The sequence below is a fragment of the Seriola lalandi genome, unplaced genomic scaffold (assembly GCF_002814215.2).
Source record: "Seriola lalandi dorsalis isolate HSWRI2012SDOR001 ecotype SW California unplaced genomic scaffold, Sedor1 jcf7180002054864, whole genome shotgun sequence".
Lineage (NCBI taxonomy): Eukaryota > Metazoa > Chordata > Actinopteri > Carangiformes > Carangidae > Seriola > Seriola lalandi.
In genome coordinates this window covers 1,908,128-1,927,785 of record NW_019525417.1, presented here as the reverse complement: position 1 = coordinate 1,927,785, position 19,658 = coordinate 1,908,128, and the positions used below count along the sequence as shown (strand labels likewise).

Here is a 19,658-nt window from a genome sequence, read left to right as displayed (position 1 = left end):
CTAGAAATACTGCAGTGTGCATGTGTAAGCTTCATAGCCGTGTAACTCAGGAATGAGTCTGACCTCTAGTCGATGCAGTTAGATGCAGGCATTTAGCCCCAGGCATTCATCAGGACTTTTTGCAAGCGGGATTCGGTTATAGTCACACTCGGCTGAGGATAAGCAGAGACGACATGAGCACAGGACGTTTCAGGCATAACCTTGTTAGGTTCTGAAAAAAGGCACAGGGATTCATAAATTCATTAACATATCACTCCACTATATCCAAACAATAAACCTAATGTGGCGGAACTACACAGCAAATGCAAATACAGTACACCTATCTCCATTACAGCACGACTTCATGGGGCGAACAGAATGTCTTATTTCTGTTCATGCACAAGTGAACACGTATTGTTTCCACAGTATAGCTCATGACATCAAATGGCATGCTCCTACTGCTGCAGCTGAATGCTACGTATACCATCTAAAAATGCTAAACTAGAGTTTAAAGACATGGTCGAGGTAAACGACACACTAAAAGGTGCCATTAATGACTAGAGTGAAGAGCTTTCACCGGTTTGAGGGAGGGAAGGTTAGGGACCAAAGATTAAAAAGCAGTTAAATCTCAACATCTGCATTTTGCATGAATACAGTTTCCTTGGAAGCTTACTATACTTACAGCCCATGACTCTAAATCAACACTCCTTGCAGTATAAAAGAATATCCTGTATTATCCTGTAAATGTATTATTCTAGTCAACGATACACACACATACACACAAACAAGATCCTCTTATTGTAACCTGAAGGACAGACAGAGTTGGACAAAAGTCAGGACAGAAGTTTGAGATCAGAGTGAAACTTTGCTCGCGGCATGCTGGACATTGTAGTGATGTTGGGTTGACCTTCTGTCAAATGTTTTCTCTGCAGCCCCTGCAGATGAACCTAATTTTGTCCTTTCAGTCAGCTGCACCAGTGTGTCATGTGTTGGGGGCAAAGACTGAACTGAGAACTAAAATAGATGAGAAGGGCATATCAAACTCTCACATACGTAGTGGTTTCTTAGAGGAGGAAGTTGTTGTAAAAGGAGAACAGATCAGATTACCTAAAGTAACACATACAGGTACTCGAGCTCACACTGATTACAGGTTTCCTGTATGTTCCTTACTAGCTCTCTAATTTTGACAGGGGGTACGGATGTGTGGGTTATCACTAAAACAACTTAATTGCCTAGATACAAACACATATTGGTCAAAACAACTTTTTTCAATGTCAGCGGGTATATTAAGGTACCCTGTGGGGTTTCTGACCACTAGTGGTGTTTCAGAACAATGAGCACGTCCCATATTGCTTGTATCTGCTGAGATACACCTTTTTCTGCCAACTGCAGAGGCGGTAACTGTGGACACGCACCTAAAGGAGATTAAGACAGCAAACAATACAGGTTCTCACACATTTGAAAAGGCTTTGCAAGGGTACAATGAGGCAGGGAAGTAATATAACATGGTTTTCAGAACTTCAGGAAAAACAAATTCAATTTTAGTAAGAAAATAATGTCAGAGTCTGGGTAATGAATACACTCCTCCATCCTGACGTATCAGCTGTAACAAAAATTTACATTTTGTACAATTACACAGTTAAGCTAGTGTTACACTTTCCCAGTTTGTGAGTTCGTGAGAGTCCTCATGTTGCAAATGTCATCATCAGAGGGTTTACGTGAGACTCTGTGCCTGTATTTGGTCATAAAACTAAGGATTGGACAAAGTTATGGTAAAACATGAAAAGTTAAGTTAAGGGATAATGAAAGTTATATTGCAGTGTATCCTCTATGGTCTTTTGAATATCTATATCAATTTTCACAGCAATCTATCCGTCAGGTGAGAAGATAGCCTGAGCCACAAATATCAAATCATGGTAGTGTTGGAAAAAAAATCTGCAAATTAGTCTGCGGGCTTCATCTTCTGGGAAATGTCTGTGCTGAACTGTATGATAATCCATCCAATATGTGTTGGACGGACCTACTGGCCCTCCCATTCCTAGAGTTCCACTATTGTGGCTAAAAGCTAAAATAAAAAAGGATCAAGTATTCACACTAGCACCTGAGAGAGAATTATTATGCCATATTAAAAAAAAGGGACAATTTACCAATTCAGTTTTAAGTTATTTCTACATTCATCTCACAGTAACATTAAGTCCAATATTTAACAGTTGCTGTAAAGTCTTGTTATAGAATTTGATTTTCTCCTCTAGCTTATTTCTTCATAAAAAATGGAATAGCAAACCCCTGTTTTACTTTGTTATTTCATGTTGATGGATCAAAGTGTTCTGAGACTTTTTCCTGTTTCATTCTCACAGTGTTTATTTGCCCTTTTGCGTCTAATAATTGCTCACAATATGAAGAGGAAGGAGATATCTGTTGCCAGGATTAGAAGACAGTACTGTTTTGAAACACTTACAGAAATGTGCTGAGCTCTCTATCATTGTCCATTAGTTTTAATGATTAGAGGAGGGCAACGCTGTGTTGTCATGAAAGTGTCAGATCTACATTTGTGTGTGGAACCTCATCTGGAGAGTGTAAGCAGATCCACGGGACTCCAGTTATAAACCTCAACATTGTCTCTCTACACTGTCATCTCCTTCTCCTATGTGTGATTTAACTATTGAACTTAGTGAGCCTATATATGAACAGGTCTGTCTAGCACATGACAGACGGTCATGCAAAGATAGGACGACAGAGAGAAGAGATGTAATGTGATGATAAAATAGACGCCTCCTATAGGATTAGTGGCAAAAGATAGAAGTGGAGCTGAATATGTTATTAGACAGATAATATAGGCTTACAGAAAAAGAGGTAGAGACGCCACATGAGACCTGCAGAAATGGATTTGGAGAGACAAAGAGAGGGCTGACCAAAGTGAGTGTGAGAGACAGAAAGCGACAAATGCTTATTTTTATCCAGCCATCGCCTCAAATATTGCAGTGTTGGTTTTGTTGGCTGGGGTCGTGCTGGGCTCACTTACTCCCAAACACACACAGGGCATCCAGATCACAGCAGTGACTCACTGGTTACTGACTGGCACCTGAAAGCAGCTCTGACCCCGGTTCAGAAAACACACTGTCGCACCGTCACATCCCTTCACCTCCATGACAGGCCACCACTGAGGTGTCACTTGGGCTTCTTTAAAGGACTGACTGGGTAATTGTTTTACAGAAGGGGGGCACACTTAGGACATGAATAAAAATGTGTTAATATATTTAAAGACAAGAATGTTGCTAAAATAAACTGCACATTAGTAATAGTTGATATATACAATTTCTTTATTCAGTGTTATAATTTTGTTTTGTGTCTCCTTATAGTTGAGTTAGTTTAGTTCATTTCATATAACCCAATATCAAAAATTTACCACCAGGGGGGCATTAATAATTTCAGTTGAAAATAGGCTGATAATTATTGCCTGACACCTTGGAGCTTTGCATGATGTCTTTATCTTTATGAATTCCACCCAGACGGTGCTGAACATTGTTTTGCAATAAAATTGCAAGGAAATCCCAACGTCTCCATTTAAAAGAGAATATTTAACACTTTATCACTGTTTTATCCATTTAGATAAATAAATGAGAGCAAATCAAAGGTGAAGCAAAAACACAATAATCCCTATAAGGGAATACATTTAACTTCAGTTCAGTTTATTAGATTCCAGTTTTTTTCAGTGTGCAGCACTGGTTTGGCAGTCATATCTACAATACAATATAGTTTCTTGGCACAGTAACCTCTTACTTTTTTTTCCCATGACCTCATTTAACTGACCTCATTCACCCACTGTTGAGGCAGATTATTATGTCATAGCTCTGTGCTGATTAAAAAGCACCATCAGTTCATTTTCAGTTGACACACAGAAGCTCTGCAGCCTGTTGCAGGTTTCCACACCGATTGTCTTATTTAAACTCCTCACAGAGATTTCTTATTTAGCCTGCCCTTTTCTTACCTTAAATCTCACCCTTTTGCACAAATCCACATTTGGGAGAGATAGGTTGGAAATAATGGAAAAAGGGGTTATTGTTGTGCACAGTCTATGAATTACAATAAGAACACTGGCAGAGCAAACTTATTGCAATTCCTCCTTAAAACAGAACTGGTGACACACGTCATGGCAGATTACTGGAAGTTAATAGAGCTTTGAATATATATATATATAGAGAGAAACATGAATAGTGACAATCAAGTGCAAATGATATTGCAAATGTTTGACAGGACTATGATTTTGTGAAGAAATATGCCAGATTAGAGTTCAAACCACTTTATAATGCAGTCAGGTATCTACCATGGAAACTAACAGTGATGCATGACAGAATCATCTGCATTACTGTCACGTAGACGACGGGCATCACTGGCATATGTAAGTGGGATTGTTTCAGCTTTTTTATTGTTTCCATGAAAAAGGTGACTGAATCCACAGGCTGTAAACCTTTTGAGGGGATGTCCTTATGGGTGGAGTGGGAGATTACATTGATTGACAATACAGTCTCACCATGTGCTCCACTTAAATTGCTGTGCTTGAGCTTTTGAGTGGATTACACAATCTAAGATCTATGAGTGACCTTCCGATCTCAATGTTTTAAGCCAATGCGGATGGAAAGTCGTAGAAAGAAGTACATTCACACACATAAAAACTGGGCAACTGCTGAGAGAGATTGTGTGATAAGATCGAAAGCTCCAGAAGAGCAACTAAATAGACACCGTGGTGCGAATGCTCTCAATTTCGGATAGATTCTGATTGTTTTGATAGTTTAACATAACATAACATTAGTTTAACATAGCATGCTGTCATGTGAAAACCATGTATCTCCAAATACCAAAATTTTCCATTTTGGGTTTAGAAAATTCCCCACTTTTTAAACTACATAAATATTTTAAAAACACATAGATTTATCTTAGAAAATAAATAAATAATGAAAGCAGATCAATTTTTATTTAATCATGAAAAGCTTAGCAGTGTAATTACTTGATAGCAATTAATGAGCTTTTCCAGTTACTTTCAAAACACTGAACTGAATGCAGTTGGCTCACATATGATTAATCGTCACGATTAAATTTACAGTGGGTCAATAACAGGCTCTATTAATTTATACATCTGTCAAGGCTAATGAGCTATCAAACCTGAACACATTCATTAGTATGCTGTGAGTTTGTATGCGTTTGTATGTGTCGCCCATGAGTGAGGATTGTCAGCGCTATGATCCATAACTGTGAAGCGAAACGATTGTTTGTCTTCCCGCTGCTGTGCCCCCAGAGTGTGACAGCATTGATACACATAATCAATAAATCCGCTAAACAGCTCAGTGTGGACATTTGCAGAGTAATCTTATGTACATCATAGACAGTGTGTCTCCCACTGGGACTATTCAACATGATGTTTAAAAGACTACACACATGCAAATAACCCCTCACCACCACAGCATGACACAGTGTTGCCGCAGAAACTACGTTATTTCCACGCAACAGATAAACGCTGCACCAGGACATCTTTTTAAATGTCTCCATCAGATTTATGTCCAGATGGGTGTTTAAACTTGGGGTGTTTTCTCCTTTGCCCCGTCTTGTCCTCTCCTCTCCTTTCCTGTCCTGTCCTGTCCTGTCCTGTCCTGTCCTGTCCTGTCCTCTCCTCTCCTGTACTGCCCTGTCCTCTCCTGTACTGCCCTGTCCTCTCCTGTACTGCCCTGTCCTCTGCTTTCCTGTCCTGTCCTGCCCTGCCCTGTCCTCTCCTTTTCTGTCCTGCCCTGTCCTGTCCTGTCCTGTCCGCTCCTGTCCTGTCCTCTCCTGTCCTGCCCTGTGCTCTCCTGTACTGTCCTATCTTCTGCTTTCCTGTCCTGTTCTGTCCTGCTTCATACCCTTGTATTTTGTCCCATCCCTTCATGTCCCATTTTGCACTGTTCTGTTCTATTCCTATCCACTCCGTCTCATCCTGTCCCCTCATGTCCTGTCCTATCCCTTTCCGTTGTGTCCCCTCCTGCTCTGTCCTACTCTGTCCTGAATCACACTGTTCTATCAGAGACTGTCCTTTCCTCCACTTTTCTGTGCAATCCCATCTTGCCCTGTTCTGTTCTGTCCTGTATGTCCTTTTCTGTGCCGTCCTGCACTAGCCTGTCCCATCCCTTCTTGCCTTGCATTGTTCTTTACTAGTCTGTCTCGTTCTGTCTTGTCCTAGCCCATCCTGTCCTGCCCTGTCTTGTTCCATTCTTTCCATTGTTGTCCTGTTCTTTCCTAGTCTGCACTGTTCTGTCCTATCCCACCCCCTCCTTTACTGTCCTGTCTTGTCTCATTCTGCACTGGCCTGGTCTATCCCATCTTGTCTTGCATTGTTCTATCCTAGACTGTCCCTTCCTGTCTAAGACTATCTTGTCTTGTCCTGTCCCATCCCATTCTATCCCGTCCTGTTCATTTCTGCCCAGTCTTGTTCCATCCTGCACTGGCCTGTCCTACCTCATCCCGGGTCCATCCTCTCCTGTCCTGTCAATTCTTGTGCCGTCCCATCCTGTCCCACTCCATCCAGTCTTCCGCTTTTCTGTCCTGTCTCATCCTGTCCGGTCCCAGCATTCCCAGGATTCCCCATCGCTGCCATCCCCTCTCTCACTCTGGGTGCAACATGTGTTTGGCCATGAGCCCTGAAAATATGATTCACGTTTGTATGTTTGTGTATCTGCAGCCACTGATGGGTCTTTGTGTGCATGCCTAATTGTTCGTGTGTGTGCACCAAACTGAACCCAGCTGAGCCACCTCAGCAGATCAAAAGCTTATCCCCCGTGTCAAATATGGGACCGTCTCATTCTCCTCAATCCACGCGCTTGCAAAAATTCGATTAATGACAGACGGGATGGACGCAGAGAAGTCCTGTTTGTACCATGATTCATCTCCTATGACAACTGTGAGAGAAAGGCAGTATTTCTGAGGAACTTGCTAACTTTGCAGACGAGCGTTACATCACAGAGGCGGCGCGGAAACTGGGTCAGGCCCTTTGCACGATGCTCTGTTTTTTCTTTTTTCTTTTTTTTTAGTGCTATTATGAAATACACCAAACAGAGGAAAACAGTGTCAGGCTAACAGCAGTGGTGATATAACCGCTGAAATCAAAGCAGTAAGTAGTTCGTCATTGAGGTCATGCTTGTTTGGACACTGCATTTCTAATACCAGGTACATAGCGCTGCATTTGAGTTCCGTCCCCTCATAAGCGAAGGATTATAGCTCAGTGACATACTGCCGAGGGTCAGTCAAGTTTCTCTGCCCTATGCAAAATCTCTCTCTCAGACTCTTCCCCTTTCTCTCTTCCAGCTCTCTCTCTCCCTCTTACACACACACACACACACACACACACACACACACACACACCCACACACAAAAACCCTCTCTCTAAATCTCCCTCTGGGTAATCAGTCAGTGTGTATTTTTAAATCTGTCACTAATCTCTATTATTGGCATAACACACTGGACAAGGTTAGCTTTCATACTTTGGGTGCTGCGACATAGTTCAATGCACAATCACACAAATACTGTTCCGGAATTTAAACCGGAAAATTTGCACATACCCTCACAACACCTTTTCAGCAGAATATCATGGGGATGTTGCGACATCCTCAGCACAACACACGCAGATGACAAAACAGATGCCACAGACGACGTCTCTCTGGAGTTGGCAAGAGTTTAGGATGGCTGGAAAATGACAGGATTTTTTCCCTCTGTGGAGGGAGGGAGAAGAGTAATCATCAAAATGGTTTAAATGCTAAAATAGGAAAATCATAAAAATAAATCTTAACAGTAGGCATCATGTTTGATGCAGTAATAATGAATTGTGTTTACCAGGAATCTTGAAAACAATGAGACTGCGAGAGACATTTTAGTCCTGAATTAATGTCTGTGTTTAATGTTGATTAACAAATGTTCATTTCTTTTTAAGAGTTCCTTTCAGAAAATGTGTGCAGCGTTTTAAAGAGAAAAAACAATCTATCTAACTTAACTCCTCCATGTTTGTTTTCTCTTGGTGTAGGAGACACTGCAGACCTTTGCCTTCCTGGTGTTTGTGGTGGTCTGCGTCTCAGGATCTATCTACCTCTGCGTCGTCCTCCCTGAGACCAAAAGTAAAACGTTTCAAGACATCAGCCAAAGCTTTGCCAAGATCAACAAAATCCCCGTCCCATCCCCCGGCCAGGAAATGGAGCTGGTTCTGTCCATCAAGCCTGACACGTGTGAAAAAGTCCAAGATGTTATTAAGATGGAGAGTTCCTTCTAACAGGGCAAACTACACTCACTGTGGAGAAGCAGGGTTGAAATATAAACTGAAAGTATTTGTTGTTTGTACTTATTTATTTAATCACTGTGATTTTGATTATGGCACTTTCAGTACATTTTGATATTTTGTACATGTTTTATATGACTGGAATATTTAGGAGTATCATAGTATTTCAATTTACAGCAGTTATTTGTGTATGTCTCTTATTAAAATGAAACAAACCAACTGCATCTCATGTCCTGTTGTCTTGTCAGTTTACAGTATAAAACAACAGTCTAGATATTGCAGAAACCCTGGAAGGTTTAGGTCGTGCATCAGTTACAAAAGGGATAGCAATGTGGGGGTGGGGGGGGATGTGCACAAAATATTGATTCTCTCTACAATATCAAACTTGATTGATTGAATGAACTGATCAGTTGGCATTTGCTGTAAAATTGGACACCATAAAACCAAAACAATGAGCTGAAAGAAGGTCAAACACTCCATAATGCTCAGGAGAACTGCAGAGTCAGGTGATAAGTCTTTGTGGATTTGTCAATGCAAATGACTCAGATCCATTTAAATGTTTATCATAGCAGCTTTGATGAACCAAATTTCCTATATTTTAAGGTAGAACAGAGTGTTCGAGCAAAAGGAAGCTGATTATACGTCATGAACCACACAAGCTGTAGCAGTGTCTCTTCATCTTGGTCAGATTTCATCTTTGTTGTTGTCCCAAAGCAGCTTCATAATGAGAGGGGGCAGATGTGTGTCTGAGGAGAGACATATTTTGTAGGATTATAACCCTAAGGTTGATGTCTTGGTTAACTTCCTAATATAGACAACAAGAGAGAGAAGCGGGATAGCACAGTAAAGCTGACAGGGACAGTCTTTTGGAGTCTCTCCAAAATTGAAAGGAGCCAAGGCTACTTCCCACCAGATGGCGAGAGCCAGCGGAGGAAGTGATCTGAACAGAGGCAGACAAGCGTGGCATTGGCTAGCAGTCACAGTTTGCTCCACAGTGGGGTGTACTCAGCATTTCAAAGTCCACTGCCTAGAGGGCCAACATCCCACAGTCTCGTATGAACTTGCACGGACGCAGACACAAAGGTGTGTGTTTCATGCTGTGATAAAGGGTGTCCAAGTACTCATATGCTATTGTAGAAGAGAGGAATTTCAATGCATCATCGCTTTCAGTTTAATTCCTGATCATATCCAGTGACTCAGCACTGCATATTACATTTTTCCAGCTGACAAGCAGACATGGAGGTGAGGGGAATGGTAAGTCTCTCGTAGCTCTGCTCCAGCACGGTACTCTGGATGAGTTTCATTCTCAGCAGCATTTGTTAGTGGGTAATTGACAGAGAGGTTTGCTGAGGATTGCTGGTGGGAGAATAATTATGTTGCCTCATATCTACAAAGGCATAAATAACATACATTTAATAGGATGCACTTGATGCTAATGCTGCTTGATAAATTGCTGTTTGTCCAACCCATTAAATATCCTCTCATGAAGTTAAATTAATTTCCCTTGCCCCTGCAGTAGTAAGTAAGAAGTTAGGGAGTTAGTCAGTGAAGTGCTTGTGTATGTTGTGGAGAGGTGGGGGTTCATAACTGAAATATACTGGAATTTAGTTTTGAGTACAAACTATTTTTGACAGAGCACTGACAATACTCATAAAGTATTTGTTTTTCAGTGAATGACTGCTTTTAAGAGGGTCATCATAAAGGACTCTCCCTGGTTTAAAGTTATCCAAAGGATAAAAAAAAAAGAAGAAGACAGCTCTGACCTTTTAATAAAATATGAAATATGAAAATCACAATCCATAACAAATTTTCTTTCTTTCACAATTATTTCAAGCCAAGGCTGAAAGTGTTCATTTAATTTTAGATGTGGTCAACAGCCCTCTTTTGATGTGATGAACACACTGAACAGTCACTGGTTGTGGCCTCTGGTCTCTCCAGCAGCACCTTTAGTGAGGTTGCTCTGAATGAAGCATGTGCACCAGACTGGGCAGTAGGCCACAGAAAAATTGTCTTTGCAATTCTTCGCCACACATGGCCAACAGTTTCATCATCATCATCATCATCATCATCGTCATTGTTCGCCATCAACATTTAGCAAAGTAGGGGTCCAAATATGGTGGTTCAGCTGGTGCATAAACACAAATGTCATATTTCCTACTTGGGTGCCGCTAACTTCTGAGCAGTAGTGTCTTTATCCAGCTCAGCCTGGCCACTGCCCACACACACACACACACACACACAAATAATATCTCAGTCTGGCTCATGATGTGCTTTAAAACAAATAGTAAATTGGCATACAGTGTGATAATTTAATGATTAAAAAAATTTTGGTTTTGAATGTTCGCAGTCATTTACAGACATTGCTTTTGTATTGGTTGTATTTGATCTGACTCGCAGCATCACCTGACTTGCAGCTCAGGCTTTTGCAGTGACTGTGTCTACTGAAGGCTTGAGTGTATCTCCTGTTCAGTATCCTAATGCTTTGCAGTGACAGGAGGCCGGGCTCTTCACTCTGCAGGTGTCTCACTTCGGTGCTGAATGAGCCATTTTACACTGTGTTTTGCCTCCGCAGCTGAACTGAACGACTAAAAATGTGTCTTTGCTCTATTCATTATGCAGGAAGCTAGCTCTCTGAGTAGATCACACCCTGTTCATCCAAAGTACAAAAGAGTCAGCAGATGCTTTTTTGTCCCTTTTCCTGTACAGTCATCAAAACCACAAAATATTACCTGTTATATCATTCCATGCCAGAGAGAGTCACAGTTGGTGTCTCAGTTAAATATTTGCAGTGATCACCAATGGACTGATGGTTCTGTTGTGAAAAGCAAATGTGGCGTTTTTGGCCACATCCTTTATGATCCTCCTGCGAGTTTCCAGTCTCCTAAGGCTTGTTTTAAAACCACTTGAAATAATGTGAATTTCATAGGAAATTTCTTCCAATGTTTACAGAAAATAACAAAGTACAAGTTGGGAAATGCAGACAATATATCATGTTTTTTTTATAGTACTATAAAAAAACATGGTATAGTACTATAAAAAAAACATGATATATTGTCTGCATTTCCCAACTTGTACTTTGTTATTTTCTGTAAACATTGGAACTTCATAGTACGCAGTTTATTTAGCAGTATTACAAAAAGAGTTTTTTGTGTTTTAATGCAGGACTAATGCCTGTCTGAATACAGTCTAACACAGACTATAGACAGATTCATACAGAGCAGCTCTAGACTGCAATGTTTACAATAGACAATAGAGCAGGAAGGGGGGGCAATAGAGGGAGAGAGAGAGAGGGAGAGAGAGAGAGAGAGAAAGCAGATGGGGGGTGAGGGAGGGAGAGAAAGCGTGGGGGGGAGGCTTGTAAGTAAAGGTGAGGAGAGACAATACAGGAAGCTGGGTGTTAGCAGGCTGTAAAGGCGGGGGGGGGGGGGGGGGGGGGGGGGGGGGGGGGGGGGCAGAGGTAGCGTGGGGCTGATGAGCTTGGCGAGGCACAGCCAGATGTGACGCACGTCTGTAACAATGTAGTCTGCAACTTCCAGGATCTCCAGTAGACCTTTAAAGAGCTGCCTGGCTGACAGGACTCCTGCCCTGTGCAAGTCAAGCAGCAACAGGCCCATCTTCCTCCGAGCGTTGCCGCTGGACTCAAATGTCAAGTCCATGGCTGACAAATACATGGAGGACAGATAGGGTGGTTTGCTGTGCAGCGGTGTTCGGGGCTTCCTTCACGTCATCTCTGTGGAGGTATCTGTCAATAAGATCCTCAGAGGAAGATCTCCAAGTCCTCCTCTGTGAGTGAGGGTTTAGCAGGAGGAGGACAAATGGAGCCTGTCTTGATATTTGTGATAAATCAAGAAAAAGAACATGTTACTTACAGTCTTGGCGTTCAGTCTCTGCCTCATCTCAAAAACGCCATCTCTGCCATGGTTTTGTTGGAACTCAGCCTGGCAGCGTCTGGTGATTAGAGTTTGGAAGCTGACGGATGCAGTGGGGTATTTATGTTGTCATGAGCATCATAGTCTCAAAATGGACTCATAAGGAGCAAAGCAAATTAAGTGATAGGAAAAAGGATCAAAATTAGCACCCGGTCATAGAGTCATGACTAACCTTCGACAGAGTGGCACATGTTTGCATAAAAGCACAGCTTGGTTTGGTCTCAGCACGGCCTTCTTGAAGAGTATGTTGGCTTCCTTCGAATCCTCCTCTGTCTCCTCCTTTAGCTCCTTCAGCTGTCTCATTAAATCCTGAAAGTTTTCCGGAGTCAGCCTGTTGATGATGGTCTTCATACGGCTCAGGAACTCTTGGATGCTGCTCCACCACAGGTTCCTCAAGGGGAGCTTTACCTTGACACTCCCCCCTGTTGTTAGGGGGTGCTTCTTGATTGGAGGAGATGGTCTTGCCGTCTTTCCTCTTCCTCTGTTTGGATGAAAATCCAAAGGCAACATTAACAGGTGGTTGCTCTTTGAAAAAAAAACACCACCCACAAAAACGAAAGGCTCAGTTTGAACGAGTCCATTCGTGGTCCTCTTCACGTCAGATGACTTTTCAGCTCTTGTCTTTCCTGGCGAAGTTTAAGGCTCCTCGAAAACAAGTGGCTCCCTTTCACTCAATCTCCTGAAGATTCTCCTCTTCTCTCCTTCTGTGAGGGGAACTGGCATGAAGTTGAACTTCATCCTGTTCTTCACTTCTAACGACATCTTCTTTGAGTTTGTTATTTGTTGGTCTGACAATTGGCAATCGTGTTCACATTGGCAAAACAAAGCGAAGACACAGCACATGAGATGTCACAGACCGGGTTCTGGAAAGAAGTTCTGGAATGAGGTTAGATTACAAAATAAATACATGTAAAATAGGTAAATAAATGAAAAGAATGTAAACCATTTGAATAAAAGTGTATACTTTAATAAACACAAGAACCCCATATGCAAATATAATATAGGTAGGTATATTTTATTTATAAATACAAAATTAAAACATAGAAACTGGAACAATTTCATATATTGACATAAATGCCCATACAAATGTGTATATTTACGTATGTATAATTATATTGCAGACATACGTTACATCTACATATATCCATCCCAAAGCCTGTCAGTATATGTTGATATTATAAACAGTGGGTTCCACATTCCCAGTATGTGAATTTTGTTTTAATTCACTTGCATATATAAATGAAATATATATCATTAACATATATGGCTGCAACATGTTATGACATATAAAAACTCATCATGTAGATTTTTTTAATATATGTTTGGTATTTGGTTTGTTGTGTGTATTTGCAGCACATGTTGTCAAATTGATGAGGATGTTTTCAGAGTTTGCTTGTGTTTTGTCTGTTTGCATGTGTTTTCTGCAGGTGCAGTGCGCTGACCTCTCAGGGCCACCGTAGTTTGCAGCATTTTTAAATCATCATCAGAATATGAACTTGGAACATACAGTAACCTGGTCATTTATCTTCCTTCCTTTTTAACATTATAAGTTTAAATCATCTGTGTGTGTGCAGGCTTGTATTTGACTTCTTATCATCTCTGCAACGCTGTGTCATTTCTGCAATGACTGAATTACCTCAGCAACGGAGGATTAACCCACTTTGGTTTCTGCCTGCCAGCGGAATTCACTCTGGCTTTTCCATCTGATCAGCAGTAATGGAAAACAAAAGCGACAAGCAATAATCAGTTTATCCTCCAAATTACCAGAGTCACAACTCTAATTTAACTTTGGCATGTAAATCATCATTATTTCACTTGCAATCATTTTTGTTTTTTCTTTCTGTCTGTGCAGGTGCACAGTGATTCAGCATCTGGATATGCACTTGTATGCCATATCCTAACATGTTTTGGGGAAAAACAGCTAATATATTCAGATTAGTGAAACCTGGGATAAGACCTTACCCAGGTATCTATGATCTGATATTTACATGCACAAACACAAAGATGTGATCCTTCAAAACCAAATAATAACAAGGACACTAGTGTGCATGTAAACATAGTCAGTGACAGATTTACTGGCTTCACCATGATACAATCACTTCTTGCATTTTAATATTACAGACACAACTCCTCTCTTCAAAACCTGTTGCATCTCAGCCTCCCACACCTGTGTCTTAAGGCACTTTGCTGTTTGCGTGGTATATTCATCGTCTGATCCCTCTTTTGCAGTCTGACTGGAGAGCGGATCATTTTAACCCTGTCACCAAGCAGGTGGGTTTGAGGGTATTCTTGATACTGTGAGAATTTCAACTTTGTTGTGGTGGCTGTAGCTTCAGAACATCTGTTGACGTTTGCACTTAATAAATCAGTGATTTGGCTAAAGGGCCCTTTTACTGACAGCTCCATTATATGGCTGCTGTGCCCCTGAAGCTTCAGTCTCAGTGGGGCTATTTTACCACGAGTGAGCTTGAGTACTTTAGACACCCTCAGGTAAATATTGAGACAGTAAATGTGTCTGGGAGTTTGCTTGTCTGTGTGTTTAAGTGCAAGTGAGCATCTAGGAGAACTGGAGAGCGATGCTGAGGAGATGAAGAAGGTGGCATGGTTCAGTGAATTCCTCTCCCTGGTTCATTACAGTTGACTAGGCTACATAGAAAAGTTAGTCAAAAGATGAATAAAATTGGCATCTGGCATATGAGTAATGGGCTTTTGGATAAATACTTGATACAACTCACCATGGTCCAATATACACTTAGGTCCTCGGCCCATGTCTGGCCCTTATCCTTCCACATCGGGGCTGATTCCGACTATTATCCTCCAGTGTCAGGTGATAGCCGGGAAGATTTTCTGTGTGAGCGCCAAAATCCGTCCAGATGTGGAAGTAGCATCTGACAGTGATGCTGTATGTGAGCTGGACTTGGGCCAAGGAACCAGGTGTGTATTGAGTTGAATGAGCAGGCTAGGCTCGGCATTGAGCAGCAAAATTAAAAAGTTAAAAATACTTAGTAACATTCTCTTGTTTTTTTGTTTGTTTGTTTGTTTGTTTGATTTTGCCGAGTAGATTATGCCCAGAGGTTGCCATTTTTAAATCTTGTGCCAGCGGTACTGCTGCTGTCAAGCGTATCATAGCGACACTAACAGAGATTCGCTGCTTGGGTCTTGAAACATTGACAGTCAGGGTGAGGGAGAAATACAGGGTTTTACTTCTATCTCTTATGAATCACCTTGTATTAATAGTCTAACCTGTAACATTCATCTCAATGGATTTGCACTGAATTGAGTCTCAAAAATACAGGACTGGGACCAAACATGTGTAAGTATCATGTTTGTCACAGATGTTCTGCAATAATCCAAAAGCCAATGGAAAAATTCCATTGGTTTGTGGTGGATCTGATTAAATATATTATATCATATTAAATTATATTACTAGAGGAAAAGACAGGATTTGTTGACAACAAAATGTGTTGTCTTTTCCTTGCTGTTACCTGTAGAGAGAATGTTTTCTGCACCAAAGAGGATTAGACTTTCACTTGAAACACTGTCAGTCAAGGGCATTTGTCTGGTCTGGGCCTAATGGCAAAAGCAAAAGCTGCTGCTCAAACTGAAGGCTGAGGAAAGGACTGTTTGAAGGCAGTTGTTGCTGCTTCTACTGTATGTGAAGAGAATGGGCGGTCGAGCACTTTGGCGGGAGCCCACATGATTGGCAGAGGAAGTGAGGGCAAGAGGCAAATTAATTTTTGGACAAAAGTTTTCCCTCCTCCATGGCAGAGAGAGGCTCTTGTTGGCTGGCTTGAGTTTGGTTTCTTAGAAATTGATGTTCCTTTTATATCCCTCTGTCTTTGAGTCTTTAATATAGAATGAGGTCATGTGAAGGAAAGATTCTGTGTGTAGTGAACTCGCCATCCCTGAGAAATCCATAAAAAGGTGTGAGGAAGACTGTTTCTAATAACAAGTCTGTGTGAGGACCAAATCACCCATCCCTTGAATATGTGATAAATTTTTGCAACAATAGGGGAGTGAAAGGGAGACATAGCATTGCCTTGAAGTCTCTCTTAAGGCCATTTAGGCAGGAGATGAATAGATGGGTTTTTCTAGCAGGCTGTTAGTGGATGGATCCAAACAGCACAGATGGAACTGTATACCTGAACTATAAAGGCAGATATAATGGAGATATTGACAGGGAAAATAGCCACAGAAAAGTTAGGCACAAAAGGAGGTGAAGTAAGATATGAATGTATTTACAATTAAAGAATTTGAACACATTTTAATTGTAATTGTAAAACAAAGTCTCTCCAGGTTGACGCTGTCCTATCCAGACCCGGACCTATAAGAATTATTCAAGTTTGACAAAGCATTTCCATTTTAACCAGCACAACTTTTCTTGCCTGTATGGCACTTGTCACGTGATGCTACTAAGCCAGTCATAACTGGGGAGTGGGATATAAGAGTGAAAGAAAGAGAAAAGGAGTTGATAAAGATGTTAGATTGTAAAGATTATAAAATAGTTGAGACTAAGATGTGAAATGGAGTTAAAAAAAGAAGAAAAAGGGAAACTGAAGATACACTTTCACTCAAGAGGCACATTTTTCAAAAGCTCTCTGCTATGTACTTATAACAGCCTTTAGTTTCTGTGAATGAGAAAATAATATATGATTATTATTAGAGAATTAATTTATAATCCATCCATTCACTTGAATGGGAAGATTGTCTCAGACTTTTGGACTCCACTGTATGCATTGGTTACCATGGCAACAGGCCACCATTCCTGGACTCAACAACCTGGGGTGGGTACGCAGAGTCCACTGCTCCCGTTCATGCCTGACTGCTCTTGTACAGTATGGGAAAGTCAGCTCAGTCAGGCAGCAATACGGCACCTCTCACCACTGTGGTAGTAGAAGGAGGGGGTCGTCACGCTAATGAGCCAGCCATGTTAATGAGCATGCAGCGAGTGGCAGACAAAGACAACACTGCTGCTCTTATTGTAGAGCGCTCTGAGGTGCATCAACTTCAAGACCTCTGGCCAGCAACAGTCTGTATGTTCAACCTCCACTGCTGCAGCACAGAACACACAGACTGCCATCCTCTGTAAACAAACACCTACCACACACACAGTGATCATGTAGGAAGTTAAGCCCAGTATCCCTAGGCAGTATGTCCCTGTTGGACAGTTCTGCACCTCATGACGTACGTCCAATACCAAAGTTCAGTGCCACTGCAGGAAGTAATGTGTCCTTTGTGGTAATGTGGAGGAAAGTAATGGTGTCAGAATTTGCATCTCATTACACACCTTTTTTTCACTGACCATAACCACAATCTTTCCTAAATCTTAACCAAGTGTTTGATCTGCCTAATTCACAAAATCTACCAGCACCTTACTGTTAGGTTAGGTTAGGTTAGGTTTTTCTGTACATGAACCAAAGTGTTAAAACAACATTTTGCCCCTTTTATGGATAGTTCTGCGCTGCATGAGTTTTTGGCTACAGCCAGTAACTTCATCTGTCTGAGCTGCCAAGAAATTAACTGGCACATAAGCATAGATCATAATAGATAGAGCACAATACAATACAAAAATAGTGGTTTAAATCCTCTCATCAAACACTCCATCACTCACCTGGGGCAGTCTCATCAAATCCAGAGAAAACCATAACACCCCTGACCACCAGCTGGTGGGGAGAGGCCTTGACCAAAATCTTGGGAAGATCTACAGTGCAAGAATTCAGCTTTGACTTTGAGAGGGAACCAGAAACTTCCCACAGGCAATAACACATAACAGTTGAAAGCAAAGCTGCCATAATGATATAATTAGGAAAAGGACAAAGGATGGAAACTGTGGAGTGCACTTGTAACACTGCAGGAGAATCTGTCTGCCCATAGACATGTAAAATACTTGCACAGAGTGAATGTGCCGCCCTCTGTGTGAGAAGGTGTTTGCCATTAACCCCATTGTTGCAACAGATGAACAGCTGCTGTGAGCATCCCACAGACCATGTGTAGTTCCGCTTAGTATGCCAGAGCATGAACAAGACATACTGAGGCAATTTCTCCCATCTCTCACTAGTATGGTTTATGGGGGGTTGGGGGTGGGGGGGATGCCGTGGGGGGTTTCAGCTGAGCTGTCCTGCACCTAAAAGAAAGCGTGACATTTTTAGGCGCTGGGCTGATTGAACAAGACAGTCAGTCAATCCTCTTTTGCCCAGCACTTTGGACAGCCCATCTATTCTGCATTATAGTCCCAAATGGAGGCCTAAAAGCATGTTCTCTGGGTCTGCTACACATCTGCAAAGAACCAGCTTTTTCCACTTTGGGCCCAAGGTCAAGCCGATAAAGCCCATTCAAGGATCAAGCCTGTGTGAAAGAGACAGAGATGGACAGTGACATAGACAGTGAAATGACTCTACTGTTTTCTGAATTATTGTCAGCTACCAACTGGGACAATATTCACTTTCTGGGGGTTTTCCACATAGTCAATTATATATAGATTTAAATGTCTGTTACTAAGGCTCCGGTGGAATAGGTGAAGTATTTTTTCACATCTTAAATGTACAGACTCATCAGATAGAACTGTCACAAACCAATTAATCAAGAACATGAGAAAATTCAGTAATAAAGGTTAAGAATACGTATACAGACAGCAGCCTCCCCCATAAACACTCTCATAAGCAGTTGTCTCAATTACTTCGTTTGCAGTAAATTGTCTCTGACAGTGTGTGGAGAAATCCAGCAATCATTCTGTAGATGGATCTGCAGATGGATGGAAGTCATTCAAAAGTTACTCTGGGTCGCTTACTTCATAAATCTTCAAGTCGCACAGCACATACATTTGATTCAGCAGGAATGGTAAACAGACTGCAGACAGCATCACCACTGTTGCAGAGATGAGTTGTTATTGCTATTACACTGTAACAGAGAAAAGAGAAATTAGTTTCCATATTAACTTATCTTATATTAACATATCTAATGTGAACATATGACTGACTCTGATGACAGAAATATCTTTGCATGAAAACCTGATTCAAATTCAACCATCAGTCAAAGTCAGAACCAATTAGATAAAAGCTGACATATATTTATTTCCAAATGTGATTCATAGCAAAAGACTCTGCGAGTCCATGTCTGGAAGATGTCAGGCACATGTTCTTTATTATAGGGTCTGCTTGCAATGAACTGAAGTGTATTTTATTTCAGGATTTATTTAACTGGGATGTTCTCTTGGGACTGAAATCTCTGTTTCAGGAAAGCCCTGGTCAAAATGGCAGAGTAATTGTGTCATCCACATCCAAGGAAGAGTCCACGGCAAAGCTGTTCCAGGCCTTAACATTTTGTGGGATAGATGATATAGATTTGATAAGTTGATAGAGAAAGATTCCCATGTTATTGACTTGTGACTAACTTGGACTCTGGCTGATGTGAACTGTCCATGTTTGCTTGGTTTTCAAAGCAAACCAGATAAGAAATGATTG

At 41.3% G+C, this 19,658-nt stretch overlaps 1 protein-coding gene across 5 annotated transcripts in view; it reads left to right on the top strand.

Moving 5' to 3' along the window:
- slc2a9l2 (solute carrier family 2 member 9, like 2) overlaps positions 1-8,493 on the top strand; it is a 105,794-nt gene extending 97,301 nt beyond the window's left edge. For all 5 annotated transcript variants that reach the window (XM_087179752.1, XM_087179751.1, XM_023427853.2 and 2 more), the window contains one exon: positions 8,021-8,493. In XM_087179752.1, the coding sequence (XP_087035878.1) occupies positions 8,021-8,263 (243 nt within the window). In that variant the 3' untranslated portion in view covers positions 8,264-8,493. The remainder of the gene's footprint in view (positions 1-8,020) is intronic.
- The last annotated feature ends 11,165 nt before the right edge of the window (positions 8,494-19,658 follow it).